This window comes from Sus scrofa, chromosome 7, assembly GCF_000003025.6.
Source record: "Sus scrofa isolate TJ Tabasco breed Duroc chromosome 7, Sscrofa11.1, whole genome shotgun sequence".
In the NCBI taxonomy this organism is placed as follows: Eukaryota; Metazoa; Chordata; class Mammalia; order Artiodactyla; family Suidae; genus Sus; species Sus scrofa.
In genome coordinates, this window is record NC_010449.5 from 22,045,118 (window position 1) to 22,061,406 (window position 16,289).

General features: G+C 40.7%; 1 protein-coding gene across 2 annotated transcripts; it reads left to right on the plus strand.

The window, feature by feature from the left end:
- LOC100739480 (zinc finger protein 260-like) lies at positions 762 to 10,025 on the plus strand. 2 transcript variants are annotated; one of them, XM_013977522.2, is made up of 4 exons: positions 762 to 858; positions 1,611 to 2,066; positions 2,575 to 2,722; positions 8,310 to 10,025. In XM_013977522.2, the coding sequence occupies exons 2-4, from the start codon at positions 1,656 to 1,658 to the stop codon at positions 9,692 to 9,694; spliced, it is 1,944 nt and encodes a 647-aa protein (XP_013832976.1). In that variant the 5' UTR covers positions 762 to 858; positions 1,611 to 1,655; the 3' UTR covers positions 9,695 to 10,025. The 2 variants fall into 2 exon arrangements, with proteins under 2 accessions (XP_013832976.1, XP_013832977.1); XM_013977523.2 differs by having other exon boundaries at positions 837 to 919.

Here is a 16,289-nt window from a genome sequence, read left to right on the forward strand (position 1 = left end):
CAACTTTTTAAAGTTCTGGCTGGTTTGTCAAAATTCCAGCACCTCACTTTACATGTTGATTCATCTGACTGACTGCCTCTCCTTTTTGTGTGTCACTCCCTTTATTATTCCCAATCCTGTGATGCTGACTGACTAAAGCAGCAACTCACTAAGGAACTTCCCTCTGAGCAGTGAGCTCACCTACTCTTAGAGTCCTCTCTTGCAACCCTACTCAGTAAAACCTCCATCCTCTTCTGCTCTTAGGATCATGCATTCTCTCAAATTTCACTGCATTCTGGCCCAAGCTTTTCGCCTTAACAGCTTCCATATCTTACTTATTTCTTTACCATCTCTGTTTTCTCAGTGTTTCTTCTTTGTTTCAATATATTCACGAGACCCTAAAGTCTAGCTATGGTTTTCCTTCCTGAGAGGCAGTGGGTTTTAGGACGTATGAAAGCATCCAGGAGACGGGCAGAGGGGGGACAAACAGATTAACGATGCTGATCGCCAACGGCCTACCAATCATTTTTTAATCTATTGTCATTAAGCACTCTTCCCATACATTAATTCAGTTAAGAGGTTCTGCCGGGCTCACGAGAGGGGAGAATCCGAAACTCTTCTTGTTAATTTCAGAGATCCAGAAACTGGGTTCACGGTTACCGGTCACCGCAGCGTTGCTGCTTCCACCTCCTTTTTCCTGAACCGCTCGAATTGAATAACTACGGAAAGGGCCGGGCGAGGTCACCCTGACATCCCCAGCAAGTGGGCAGAGACAGGGTGCGGGCGCGCGCTGGGGGGGCGTGACCTTCAGGAGACGCCGGAAGTGGAGCGCGCGCTCCGCGTCCGTTTCCGGGAACACTGTTCCTGATCCCCTTGCGGGTGAGTGTTCCCCTGCGTCCGAACGCTTCGGTCCTGTTCGGCCCTGCTAGGGGATGCTGAGGTGCGCGGAGAAGCTGGACCAGCCTTGGTTCCGGCTGGGGGATGCTCGGTTCCTCGAGAGGCTCGGGGCTGTGTGGCTGGGAGCAGGCGTCTGTCTTGAAGGCTGCAAGGGATCCTTGACAGGACCCTGTGCCTGGATTGGGGATCCTCTTCTTGGGAACCGGCCTCCGATGCTCTCACGAGACCTGCGCAGCCAACGTTGTGTGAAGCGAAGTGGGATTTCGCTTTCCGTTTTGCCACTTTAGAACAAAAACGATTCGTACCTTTTCCATTCCCACAGGTTGGGCTTATGAATTCAAGTATGAAAAAAAACTCTTGGCAAGTGATAAGCTGAAATTTTTGCTTTAAGCTAGGGGCCTCTAAATAAATAACATATTTAATGATGGATTTGGAGGAGTCTTCTGCCAATAAACAAGTCTGCATTGCCGGCAATTCTATATTTTTACATATCTCCGTAACACACTGCACACTTTTCATAACTGTTGATTGCTGCAACTGGAATGGACATTCCACGATAGCAGAGATCTTTCTTCACTAATGCATTTCAGACACCTAGAACAGTTTCTAATAAATATTTGTGGGTTTAATGAATGAATAAGATTAGTTACCCTGGTTTCAGATCTTCTTTCTTGGCGTGGGTTTTTCAAAGTGAATGCCATGTATCCCCTTATCACTTCATTCTTATTCCCCAGGGCACCCTCAGAAACCTCCAGCTGAAGCTCCAACAGAAGCCAGGCATGATGGCAGTGGACACAAGAAAGTTTGCTGGCCCTCTGTTCCAAGCCCCATGGGGTCAACAGGGGCCTGTGATGGCGAAAGTGAAGTTGGAGGAGGACCACCCCAGGAATCAGGGTCTCAGCCTTCCAGGGAACCAGCCTCCTACCTGGGAGATCTTCAGGCAGCAGTTTAGACACTTCTGTTACCAGGATTCTCCTGGACCCCGTCTGGCCCTGAGCCGGCTCCAGGAGCTCTGCCATCACTGGCTCCGACCAGAGACACATACCAAGGAGCAGATACTAGACCTGCTGGTGCTGGAGCAGTTCCTGTCCATTCTGCCTCCAGAGCTCCAGGCCTGGATGCAGGAACATCATCCAGAGAGTGGGGAGGAGGCAGTGACCTTGCTGGAGAACCTGGAACGAAAGAGAAATGTATATATAGGAAAAGACTAGTCAGATGTGATTGTGGGGAACCTGGGAGCAAAATTTTCTCAAATGTGGAGGCTCTGAGAGAACAGTGGGAAAATCCAGCATTCAGCAGGGAACCAAGCTTCTTGCTAAGGCAGTCCTGTAAGGTGGGAAAGGGTGGGAAACAGCAGATTCAGGGGTGATGGGTAAAGATACTGAAGTCATTCTATAAACATTGTGTTTCTTACTTTACACATCACTCAACATCCACAGCAACAGAGATGTAGGTGGTATCACACATGGAAACTAAGTTCAAAGCAAGGACATGTAGCCAGTAAATGAAGTGACAGAAACAAGATTTGATCAATGTTTACTTTGCTTATCCTTTCGGCTGCTTCACAGTGCCCCGGGTCCTGTCTCTCTTCCTCCTAGTCTCTTTCAGGGGATGTTTCTAGGGGACACTTCCCTAAGATTTAATTCCTGTTAAATTCATGTTATCCCTACAGGCTTAATGAGTGCTGCTTATCTCTAGGTTTCAGCTTGTGCTCTGGAACAGAAGATCTTTTTGCAGACAGTGACCCTTCAGACACTAGACGAAGAATCTTCATATACCCAAGTTCAACCCTCAGTGATGCATTTCAAGGGTGAAGGACCTAGGCCCCAACCGTCAGAGGAAAGAGGTGAGGCAAGATTTTCTCTAGGGAATTTGGACCGAAATTAACTCAAGTTGGTTTTTTGGTTGAGTGTAACATGTAATTCCTTGCAATGAGAGTTGTTAAAGATGTAACAAAGGTGACATTTTAGGAAATAATGATTAAAAGGCGGTAAGTCATTTCAGAAGAGTCTCAGTAGTATGTTGGTTTTAAATATCTAGAGGTGGATTTTCTGCAAATTGTCAATAGCATGTTTATTTTCAGGTAGTTTATTGCTTACCTCTTTAAGTAGATCCTGATAGGATATTAACATTGTAAACCTGTAGTGAGGTTTTTGAAAATTACCTTTCATTATTAACCAGAGAAGTATATGTATGCATTATAGAAAGTTAAAAATAGTCAAGAAATAAGAAAATAAAGCACAACATTCTATCCCCCAGAGATTACAATTGATGACTTTTCATACGTGTATATCTTTTATATGCATATATGTGTATACACGTATGTACATACTTTTTACCAAAAAGGGATTGTTTCTGTGTGTATTTTATATTTTGTTCAGTTAATAATCTTCCCCTCTCCCTGTTGTTACATTTCAATATTCTCTAAACTCAATCCAGTTTCAAACTGACCTATTTTTTTCAAAATGTCTTTTTTTTAAGGCCACACCTGAGGCATATGGAGGTTCCCAGGCTAGGGGTTGAATCAGAGCTACTGTCGCTGGCCTGCACCACAGCCACAGCAATACCACACTCAAGCCATGTCTGCAACCTACACTGAAGCTTGCAGTAACACTGGATCCTTAACCCACTGAGCAAGGCCAGGGATTGAAGCCATGTCCTCATGGATACTAATCAGGTTCGCTATTGCTGAGCCACAGTGGGAACTCCCCAAAATGTCTTGATTTGTGCAAACCAGGATAGAATCCGGGGCCACATAATACATCCGGTTGTTATGCCTTTTAATTGTTATTATTATTTATTTTTTTTTTTTTTAAGGGCTGCATCTGCAGCATATGGAGGTTCCCAGGCTAGGGGTCTAATCAGAGCTACAGCTGCCAGCCTACACCACAGCCCCAGCAACATGGGATCCAAGCGGAGTCTGCAACCTACACCGCAGTTCATGGCAACGCCAGATCCTTAACCCACTGGTTGCAGCCAGGAACTGAACCAAAACCTCATGGTTCCTAGTCAGATTCGTTTCCACTGCGCCACAACGGGAACTACCCTTTAAATTATTTTTTGCTTTAGAACAATTTCCCTCTTCCATTTTTCCCCCCACAGCCCAGACTTTTTGATGAGCCCAGGACAGTTTCCTATCCTCTGGAGTTTATCAGGTTGCTTCCTCATTGTGTCATTTACTTTGCTGCCCATATACACTATATTTCCATAAGCTGGAAAAAGATTGAAAGATTCAAGTTAAATATTTCTGGTCAGAATTAATTTCAGGTAATAATAGCCATTAATACCTGGGCAACTCACTATTAATCCCCGGCTTAGGATTTTGACACTGAACAGCTAATTTTTTCCCTTGTAATGGTGTGCTGTCACTTTGGCACTATGTGAATGCCCAGTTTCCCATCAACAAAGTACAAAATGTTTGAAAATTCTTATATGGGTCAACCATTTTTTTAAGGGTTGAAGAATGATTTTGTAATTCTTTCATTCCTTGTACATTATTAACTGGCATTCCTCTTTATAATAAAGAAATCACCAAATTATCTATTTGGTCACTTCATACTAGGCAGTCATGATTGATGCTTAATTTTGCAATTTTCAAATTCAAGGAATGAGTTAATAGGCACCTCAAATAGCAACATGAGATTTTAGGACTTTCTCTGTGTTAGTATTATGATGAAACTAGGAATTTTCATTGAGTCAGTGTGTTTCAATCCACCACTTTTTTTTTTTGATTGAAGACTAGTATAACATTGATTTACAGTGTTGCATTCATTTTTGCTCAACAACAAAGTGATTCAGTTATACATATATATACATACTTTTTAAATATTCTTGTCCATTATGGTTTATCATAAGATACTGAGTATAGTTCTCTGTGGTCTGCAGTAGGACCTTGTTGTTTATACAGTTATTACTCCTGTTAATGCTCAGATTGACCTGGTGTGGATGTCTTCAGTCTTGCTGCTGTCTCTTTTTGCCATGACTCTATCAATTTTGAATCCTTGCTTTCTGGAGAGAATAAATTGTTCCAGGCTCACTTGTACTTTCCCTATGCCCAGATCTGGTATCAATCCTTTCTGAAAGAGCTTTGATTCTATCTAATGCTATTCTATTTAAAATCTGGCTCCTAGGAGTGTTCTTTACTACTGGGGTAACACTGTTTCCAGGACATTTTATGGGCAGAGCTTAGATGTACTTTTTTTTTTTCTAAAAAATATGAATTCATGTTGATGTATTCTGTTCATTTTACAACTACAGTGTTCTGTTATTTTTCTATATCGTATTTTGTTTCTGCATTTATTTTTGTTAATTCTTTCCTTATGTTCTCCTTTTTTTTGTTTCGTTTTGTTTTTGTTTTTGGCCGATCCTACAGCATGTGGAAGTTCCCAGGCCAGGAATGGAACCCGAGCCACAGCACTGACAACTCTGGGTCCTTTAACCTGCTAAGCCACAAGGGAACTCCATGTTGTTTTTGGTTTTGTTTTTGGTTTTTGCTTTTTTAGAGCCACACCCATGGTATATGAAAGTTCCCAGGCTAGGAGTCGAATTGGAGCTGCAGCTGCCAGCCTATGCCACAGCCACAGCCACAGCCACGCCAGATCCGAGCTGCATCTGCGACCTACACCATAGCTCAAGCCAACACTCGATTCTTAACCCACTGGTCGCAGCCAGGGATTGAACCCACATCCTCATGGATCCTAGTCAGGTTCATGAACCACTGAGCCATGAAGGGAACTCCTGTTTTTTAATTTATTTACTTTAGGATATAGTAGTATGTATCAGAAGTGATCCCAGGAAGCATAAGGAGGAGGAATGAGACACAGAAGGGGGAAAAGACTATAAAATGTCTAAATGAGCAGATTATCTTGGTTAATTAGTTACTAGTTACTTTTTATTTTTAACTTTTGAGCTGGATTGACCTATAGATCTATTACTGATATAAACATTTGTGCTATGAGTATTTCATGAAACACTGGTTTAGATGAATCCTACATGTTTTGAAATGTAGTATTTTCATTATCTTCTAGGAAATCTGAAAATATGTATTTTGCTTTTGAATCAGTAATTGTTTGGAAGTTTTAAAATTTTCAGATGGAAAGTCTTGTTATTTCAGATTTATTACATTGTGATCAGAGAATGTTTGAATTTATTGTAGTTTTTCTTTGACTGAAAAAAGTTTTTATTAATGGTCACTACACATCTGAAAAGATGTTCTGTTTTCAGGATACAGAATTTGATATCCATATTTAATCTATAAGATTTAAATCTATAAGGTTTAATTTATTGATTTCATTTTAGGACCACACCCACAGCACATGGAGGTCCCCAGGCTAGGGATCTAATTGGAGCTGCAGCTGCTGGACTACACCACAGCCACAGCCACGCCAGATCCCAGAGGTGCATCCGAGACCTATACACCACAGCTCATGGCAATGCCATATCTTTAATCCTCTGAGTGGAGCCAGGGATCGAACCTGAGTCCTCATGGATACTAGTCAGGTTTGTTACCACTGAGCCACAATGGGAACTCCTTCATTTTGTAAATTTCTGTATCTTTACATTTTTGTCCATTTGGTGCTTTTTTAGACAGAAGACAAAGTCTTTTTGTCTCTTTATATCATCTATAATTTCTGCTATAGGAAAGTTGTTCCTCCATTATTTTCTGCATAATTATTTGTATCTGTTCCCTTGTCACTATAAATTATATACATATTTTTTAGCTTTATAATGTACTCTTTCATTTGTCTCATTTCATGCTTTTGGCCTGACTCAGCTTTTTTCTGAAATTGAGATCATGATGCCTTCTTTCTTTTTATTTGAATTTCCTTAATTTACCCTTGTTCATCCTTCATTCATAACTCTCTCAATCATTTTATTTTAGATGTGTCTCTTATATATAGTAGAGTTGGGTTTTGCTCTGTGACCAAATCTAACCTGTTTCTTTGAATAGATAAGTTAGCCGTTTGCATTTATTACTATGCCTGATAGGACAGTTTTATTTGATCTTAGCATAATTTTAAATAAATGTCTCATATATACACAAGTATATAAATTCATTGATTTGTATATCAATACATACATGAACACAGGTGTGTATTGATATACAAATACATGCATATGATTTTCTCTTTTTTGTGTGTGCTTTTTAGGGCCACACCCGTGGCATAGGGAGGTTTCAGGCTAGGGGTCAAGTCGGAGCTACAGCTGCCAGCCTACGCTACAGCCACAGCCACAGCCACACCAGATCCAAGTGTACACATCTGTGACCTACACCACAGCTCACAGCAATGCCGGATCCTCAACCCACTGAGTAAGGTCAGGGATCGAACCCACAACCTCATGTTTCCTAGTCAGATTTGTTTCCACCAGGCCACAAAGACAACTTCAGCATATGATTTGCAATATGTGGTTTGTTTTACCTCCTCCTCTCTTTTTATTTGTGGTAGTTCTTATAATTAGGAAGCTTTGTATTTTTGTAGTAGTGGTATATTAGTTATTAATTGCTGCTTAACAAATCACCACAAAGTTGGCAGTTAAACAACACTTGTTTATTATCTCATAATTTCTTTGGGTCAAGAGTCTGGGTATGGCTAGCTGGGCCCTCCACTTCTGGGTCTCTCATGTGGTTGCAGTCAAGATGCCAGAGATGAAGTCTCACCTGAGTTGTTCCTGGGGTAGAATCCACTTCCAACCTTACATGGATATTGGCAGGACTTGGTTCTCTGTCAGTCAGGCAGAGGGCCTCAGTTCCTTGCTGGCTACTGGCCAGAACCCATGTTCAGTTCCTTGCACATGGGCTTCTCCAAATAGTGACTTTCTTCATCACAGCCAGCAAGCCAGCAAAGGAGAGTATCAATAGAGAAAATCTCATAGTAAATGGCACTTACAGTCTTAATGTAATTACGGAAGTGACATCCTGACAACTTTACCATATTCTCTTGATAACTCAGCCATGCTTTTTTTTTTTTTTTTTTGTCTTTTTGCCATTTCTTGGGCCGCTCCCTCGGCATATGGAGTTTCCCAGGCTAGGGATCCAATCAGCTGCAGCTGCCAGTCTACGTCACAGCCACAGCAATGCCAGATGTGAGCCATGTCTATGACCTGCACCACAACTTACAGCAATTCCAGACCTTTAACCCACTGAGCGAGGCCAGGGATTGTACCTGCATCCTCATGAGTGCTAGTTGGATTCTTAATCCACTGAGCCACAACAGGGACTCCCCAGTCATGTTTTATTCTTTCTCACTCCCAAACCTGTATTATTCCCATTCCTTCTACTTGTCTGACCTGTATCTCGGAACCCCTGACTCTAAATAAAGAAAAGATATACAATCCTCTGTTAAATCTAAAATAATTTTGAACCCTGCTAGCTTTGGTTAAATTATTTTATTTTTGAGTTGCCTTTTCTCCTCAAGTTGTATGGTCTGTTTCAGATGGTGGTGTGAGGACTGAGCACTTGACATTAGAAGTGAAACAGGAACCTTGTGAAGAAACAGAACCATGTAGGGAGGGGTCTGATGGACATCATGAAACTGTGTCTCAGCATGCCACATACAGAGGAGACAGTGAGCCTAGTGGAAGCTTGGAAATGCAGGATGGGGATGCCACAGGTGAAAAGACATATAAATGTGGGAAAACCTTCACCTCGACAAGAGGCCCTCAGATGCATAAGAGGATCCACACTGGAGGAAAACCACACCCATATACCGAATGTGGAAAGGCCTGTATCAGACATGTGGAATTTGACCAACATCTGGAGCTTCACAACAAGGAAACGCCTTATCAATGTAAAGAGTGTGGCAAGGACTTCAGTCAGAAAGCAGAACTCTTAGAACATCTCAAAATCCACACTGGAGAAAAGCCCCATCAATGTAATAAGTGTGGCAGATGTTTTAGTCGTAGATTGGTTCTTAAAAGGCATCAAAATCACCACACTGAAAAGAAACTTTTCGAATGTATATACTGTGGGAAAGCCTTCTGCCATAGTGCAGACCTCACTGAACATAAGCAATTCCACAACAAGGAGAAGCCCTATGAATGTAGTGAGTGTGGGAAAACCTTCAGGCAGCGTTCAAATCTTACTGAGCATCAGCGAATTCACAGTAAAGAAAAACTCTATGAATGTAAAGTTTGTGGAAAAGCCTTCACTCAGTATGCAGGGCTTAACCAACACCGAAGAATCCACACTGGAGAGAAACCTTTTGAATGTCCTGTATGTGGACGAGCCTTTAGCCGAAGCTCAGAACTTATAATACATCACAGAATTCACTCAGGGGAAAGACCCTATGAATGTGCTGAGTGTGGAAAAACCTTTAGAGTAAATTCAACCCTGATCATACATCAGAGAAGTCACACTGGGGAGAAGCCCTATAAATGTGATGAGTGTGGTGAAGCCTTCAGTCAACACTCAGGCCTTAATAAACACAAGTTAGGAAGGAAGCACGGAAACCCTCCTAAACCAAGAAAATATACGTGTGATGAGTGTGGGAAGACCTTTACACAGTTAACTGGCCTGAAGAACCACAAAAGAATCCACACTGGGGATAAGACCTACCAATGTCCTGAGTGTGGCAAGGCCTTCACAAGGGGAGAGCATCTTATTGAACATCGAGGGATTCACAGCAAGGAGAAGCCTTATCAATGTAAAGAGTGTGGCAAAGCCTTCAGTCAGAAGACAGGTCTTAGTCATCATCTCAAAATCCACACAGGAATGAAACCTTTTGAATGTTCTGAATGTGGGCGAGCCTTCAGCTGTAAGTCAAATCTCAATAAACATAAGAGAGTCCATTCTGAGAAAAAATCCTATACGTGTATGTAAAGAGTATAGGAAGACCTATAGGCAAAGAGCAACGCTGATGCAACATCAGAAAGGCCACATCCTGCTAAGCACAAGCAGTGGGGTGAATGAGATGAAGCTTGCAGTGGAAGCTCAGCCCTGATGAAGCACCAGAGGATCCACTAAAATGACTCCTTGCCAAGGTGTTGGGTGATAATTTCAAGTAGAATCCAGAATTTTCTATAAGATAAAATGTTTCTTGAATTTCATTATTTAAAGAACGTCAAAGATACCACATTGAAAATTCGTTATAAAGGTCATAAATGCTATGAAAGTTGAGAATTTGGGAAAATAAACATCAACAAGAAATTTATTCTGGTTACCTTTGTTAAGTGCAATGAAATGTCAAATAATACAATGAAAAAGTACACAAGGACAGCTGTAAAAAAATACAGGGTTTTTTTCATTTTTTTGTTTGTTTGTTTTTTGGTTTTTGTCCTTTCAAGTGCCACACCTGTGGCATATGGAGGTTCTCAGACCAGGGGTCTAATCAGAGCTATAGCCGCCGGCCTATACCACAGGCACAGGCAATGCCAGATCCTTAACCCACTGAGCGACCCAGGGATTGAACCCGAAACCTCATGGTTCCTAGTCGGATTCATTTCCACTGTGCCACAATGGAAACTCCAAAAAAAAAAAAAATGCAGTTTTTGTTCTACTAAATTCTTGAGTCTTTATGTTTTGCTTTTTCAAATCATGTTGATTTCTAACTAGCTTTAGCTTCTCTTAGTACCAGTTGGAGTCACTGGAACATCCAAGGGCTTGGAATGTTTGAGATGTGTTGTCTCTGTTTCCCTCCCACCTTGGCTACCTAACCAATCCTCTGACCAGAAGTGGGTGACCTGCAGACTGCTCCTGATCCCCTCCTCCAGAAGTAGTATTTCTTTGTAAATAAAGGATGTGTTCATATCCTAAGCGATGTGAAGGTCATAGAGGTTTTCGCCTCCAGTCAATCCAAGTCTAGTGTGGCCATTGTGGCTAAAGCACAGAGCACGTTTCTATTGTGAACTCAGCTCCTTGAGCTCACAACAGAGAAGCACAAAAAGAGAAAAGAGGAAACAAACCTTTCATTCCAGCATTTTCAACCTCCTACAAATTATATATACACAACTGAAATCTCCTTTAGCTTTAGCACTGCCATTGTCCCTCAGTCAATGACATAAAGGACTTCTTTGCTGAAGCTGATAAGAGTTTTCAAGTACTAGGGAGTTCCTGTCGTGGCACAGTCGTTAACGAATCAACTAGCAACCACGAGGTTGTGGGTTTGATCCCTGGCCTTGCTCAGTGGGTTAAGGATCCAGCGTTGCCGTGATCATGGTGTAGGTCGCAGGCTGGCACTCATCCCGCGTTGCTGTGGCTCTGGTGTAGGCTGGTGGCTACAGATCCGCTTCAACCCCTAGCCTTGGAACCTCCACATGTCGCGAGAGCGGCCCTAGAAAACACACACAAAGTTTTCAAGTACTGGAAGACGTCATTTTTGTGACTGCTTCTGATTTCTACTGGATTTACAGTATTTATGGGGCAGCATGATTCACTGTCACTTGTTAGAAAATGTGACCCAGCTGTGGTAAAAATTTGGTGAATTTAAGTCTCCCTTAGGCTATCTAGTCTGCTAATTTGTCTTTCTGTCCTTTTCTGCTCTACTCCCTTCATCCTCAGAAAATAAGACTCTCTTGAAACTTTCCTGCTCATGGAGAATGTTTCCCCTTGTCTCCTTTTATAGTTTTTACCCCTCACTTCCATGGTGAAGAGAAGTATCATTTCTCTTACAGGCCAGTGGTACTTAATGATCTCAGGTGCCAGCCTATTCATATAAATACAGTGTTTTCTTAAAAGAAATGGCAAATATGGGAGCATCAAAAGTTATTAAATATTGGAGTTCCCACTGTGGTGGGATTGGCAGTGACTTGGGAGCACTGGGATGCAAGTTCAATCTCCAGCCCTGTGCAGTGGGTTAAGGATCTTGTATTGCTGCACTTGCGGCTTAGGCTACAACTATGGCTTAAATCTGGTGCCTGACCTGGGAAGTCCGTGTGCCGAGGGGTGGCCAAAATAAAGGAAAAAAAGTTATTAAATGTTGTGTCAGGCCTTAAAACTTGAGTGTGAAATGCCACAAGTTTGACACTTTTTGTTTGAGATGTAATTAACATATAACATTACTTTAGCTTCAAATCTACAACAAAAATATTCTATATTTGTATATATTGTGAAATGACCACAATAAGTTGGTTAATATCTATCAAGAGAGTTACAAAATTGTTTTCTTTTGATGAGAACTCTCAAGATCTACTCTCTAAGCAACTTTCAAGTATACAATATGGTATTAACTATAGTCCACATGCTATATAATACTTCCACATGACTTATTTTGTAACTGGAAGATTGTACCTTTTGACCCCTTTCACCCATCTCACCTCTATCCTTTCCCCTGACTGGCAACCACTTGTTCTCTGTTTATGTGCGTTTGGTTTGTTCTTGTTTTAGATTCCACATAAAAGTTAGATCATATGGTACTTATCTTTCTCTGACTTCACTCAGCATGAAGTCCTTATTTTATTGCAAATGGCAAGATTTCCTTTGTTCTATATGATATATAATGATACCACATTTTCTTTATCCATTCATCTGTCAGTGGACACTTAGGTTGCTTTCATGTGTTGGCTATTGTAAATAATGCAGTAATGTATGGGGGGTGGGGATGGTGGTGCTGATATCTTTTTTTTTTTTTTTTTTTTTTTTGTCTTTTTGCCTTTTCTAGGGCCGCTCCCACAGCATATGGAGGTTCCCAGCCTAGGGTCCAATCAGAGCTGTAGCCGCTGGCCTATGCCAGAGCCACAGCAACATGGGATCCGAGCCGAGTCTGCAACCTACACCACAGCTCATGGTAATGCTGGATCCTTAACCCACTGAGCAAGGCCAGGGATGGAACCCGAAACCTCACGGTTCCTAGTCGGATTCGTTAACCACTGCACCACGACGGGAACTCCAGATATCTTTTTTGAGTTACTGTTTTTGTTCCCTTTAGTTAAATACCAAGAAGTAAAATTGCTGGGGCATATGATAGTTCTATTTTTAATTTTTTGAGGGACCTCCATACTGTTTTCCATAGTGGCTGTAGCTATTTACATTCCTACCAATAATGTACAAGCATTCCCTTTTCACCACATCCTCATTAACATTTCTTGTCTTTTTGATAATTGCTATTTTAACAGATTCGTGAGTTGGTATTTCTTCGTGGTTTAGCATTTGCATTTCCCTGGTGATTAGTGATGTAGAGCACCTTTTTTGTGTATTTATTGGCCATCTGTATATCTTCTTTGGAAAAATGTCTATTCAGATCCTCTACCCATTTTTTAATCAGTTTTCTTTTTCCTATTGAGTTGTGTGTAAACATTCTTTATACATCTTGGATATTAACCCCCTATCAGATATGTGATTTGCAAATATTTTCTCCCATTTTGTAGGTGGCTTTTTCATTTTGTTGATGGTTTCCTTTGCTGTGCAGAAGCTTTTAAATTTGATGTCATCTCACTTGTTTATTTTTGCATTTGTAACCTCTGCTTTTGGTGTCAAATTCAAAAAGTCATTGCTAAGCCCAGTGTCAGTGAGTTTACATCCTATGTTTCCAGCTAGGAGTTATATGGTTTCAGGCCTTAATGTTCAAGTCTTTAATCCATTTTGATTTAATTTTTGTGTATGGTGTAAAACAGTGGTCCAGTTTCCTCAGCATAATTTATTAAAGGGACAAATTCTTTCCACATTGTATATTCTTGGCACCTTTGTTGTAAATTAATTAACCATATGTTAGGTGTAGGTTTATTTTCGGACTTTTTTTTGTTGCAGTGATCTGTGTGTGTGTTGTATGCCAGTGTCGTACTGTTTTGATTATTATAGTTTTATAGCATAGTTTGAAATCATGGTGTGTGATGCTTCCAGCTTCGTTCAAGGTTGTTTCTCAAGGTTGTTTTGGCTATTTGGGTTCCATACAAATTTTAGAATTATTTGTTCTGTTTATGTGAAAAATGCCATTGGAGTTTTAATAGAGATTGCTTTGGATTGTATGGGACAGTGTCAAAGTTTAAAGTAATTTCTTATGAGATTCTTATCTCAGGGAAAATATTGATTCCAGCCTTCTGCACTGGTTTATCAACCAACACAAACTCTTGTTAAGGCACAGCATGACCCACATACAGTAAAATCTTGTAAGGGATTCTGAAGACTCAAAACAAGGACAACTAGTCACCAGAAAATGGAAAAGGGATATTTTGAGATTCTGTTCTTTAACTCTAGGAACATGAAAATTTTTTATGCTCCTAAAAGTGATGTTAAAGGTAGCGTTTCAGATTTTTTTTTTTTAAATAAGAAACATCCAGGAGGAGTTCCCATCATAGCTCAGCAGTTAACGAGCCCTACTAGGATCCATGAGGATGCAGGTTGGATCACTGGCCTTTGCTCAGTGGGTTAAGGTTCCAGTGTTGCCATGAACTATGGTGTTGGTTGCAGACATGGCTAGGATCTGATGTTGCTGAGGCTGGGGCATAGGCCAGCAACTATAGCTCTGATTCTACCCCTAGCCTAGGAACTGCCATATGCCACAGGTGTGGCCCTAAAGAGCAAATCAAAAGAAAAAAAAGAAAGAAAGAAAAAAGAAAAGAAATAACCAGGAGTTCCTGCAGTGGCACAGTGGGTTAAAGGTCCAGCATTGTCTCTGCAACAATGCAGGTTTGACCCCTGGCCTGACACAGTGGGTTAAAGATCTGGTGTTGCCACAGTTGTGGTGTAGGTCACAGCTGTAGATTGGAATCTATCCCTGGCTTGGGAACTTCCATATGCCACGGTGCAGAGGGAAGGAAAAAAGAAAGGAAGGAAGGAGCCATTTTATGGCAATACAAGTTTATAGCAATACAAGCCCACCTCAGGAAACAAGAAAAAGCCCAAATAAACAAACTAACTTTACATCTAAAGCAGCTTGAGAGAAAAGAACAGACAAGACCTAAAGTTAGTAGAAGGAAAGAAATCATAAAGATCAGAGCAGAAATCAATGAAATAGAAACAAAGAAAACCATAGAAAAGATCAATGAAACAAAAAGCTGGTTCTTTGAAAAGATCAACAAAATTGATAAACCCCTAGCCAGACTTATCAAGAAAAAAAGAGAGAGGACTCTAATCAATAAAATTAGAAATGAAAAAGGAGAAGTAACAACGGACACCACAGAAATACAAAGGATCACAAGAGACTACTATATGCAACTATATGCCAATAAAATGGAAAACCTAGAAGAAATGGACAAATTCTTAGAAAAGTACAATCTTCCAAGACTAAACTAAGATGAAATAGAAAAGATGAATGGACCCATCACAAGAACTGAAATCGAAACTGTGATTAAAAAACTTCCAACAAACAAAAGTCCAGGACCAGATGGCTTCACAGGCGAATTCTATCAAACATTTAGAGAAGAGCTAACACCTCTCCTTCTGGAACTATTTCAAAAAATCGCAGAGGAAGGGATACTCCCAAACTCATTCTATGAGGCCACCGTCACCCTGATACCAAAACCAGACAAAGACTCCACAAAAAAAGAAAATTACAGGCCAATTTCACTGATGAGCATCGATGCAAAAATCCTCAACAAAATACTAGCAAACCACATCCAACAATACATTAAAAGGATTGTACATCATGATCAAGTGGGATTTATCCCAAGGATGCAAGGGTTCTTCAATATCCACAAATCCATCAGTGTGATACACCACATTAACAAACTGAAGAATAAAAACCATATGATCCTCTCAATAGACGCAGAAAAAGCCTTTGACAAAATCCAACACCCATTTCTGATAAAAACCCTTCAGAAAGTGGGCATAACGGGAACCTGCCTCAACATGATAAAGGCCATATACGACAAACCCACAGCGAGCATCATTCTCAATGGTGAAAAGCTGAAAGAATTCCCACTGAGATCAGGGACAAGACAAGAATATCCGCTCTTGCCATTACTCTTCAACATAGTTCTGGAAGTCCTAGCCACAGCAATCAGAGAAGTAAAAGAAATAAAAGGAATCCAAATTGGAAGAAGTAAAACTATCCCATTTTCAGATGACATGATACTATACCTAGAGAATCCTAAAGACTCTACCAGAAAACTGTTAGAGCTCATCCACGAATTTGGCAAAGTTGCAGGATACAAAATCAGTACACAGAAATCGATAGCGTTTCTATATACTAACAATGAAAGAGCAGAAAAGGAAATTAGAGAAGCAATCCCATTTACCATCGCATCCAAAAGAATAAAATACCTAGGAGTAAACCTACCTAAAGAGACAAAAGACCTATACTCTGAAAACTACAAGCCACTGTTGAAAGAAATCAAAGATGACACAAATAGATGGGAAAATATACCATGCTCATGGATTGGAAGAGTTAACATTATCAAAATGACTATACTACCCAAGGCAATCTACAGATTCAATGCAATCCCTATCAAATTACCAAGGACATTTTTCACAGAACTTGAACAAAATATTTTAAAGTTTGTTTGGAAGCACAAAAGACCCAGAATAGCCAAAGACATCCTGA

Bases quoted from the DNA above. Each gene is read 5' to 3' on its own strand.
- LOC100739480 (XM_013977522.2), top strand. From the start codon at position 1,656: ATGATGGCAGTGGACACAAGAAAGTTTGCTGGCCCTCTGTTCCAAGCC. The intron at 2,067-2,574 runs GTATATATAGGA...GCTTATCTCTAG, and splicing joins ACCTGGAACGAAAGAGAAAT to GTTTCAGCTTGTGCTCTGGA. The intron at 2,723-8,309 runs GTGAGGCAAGAT...GGTCTGTTTCAG, and splicing joins CCAACCGTCAGAGGAAAGAG to ATGGTGGTGTGAGGACTGAG.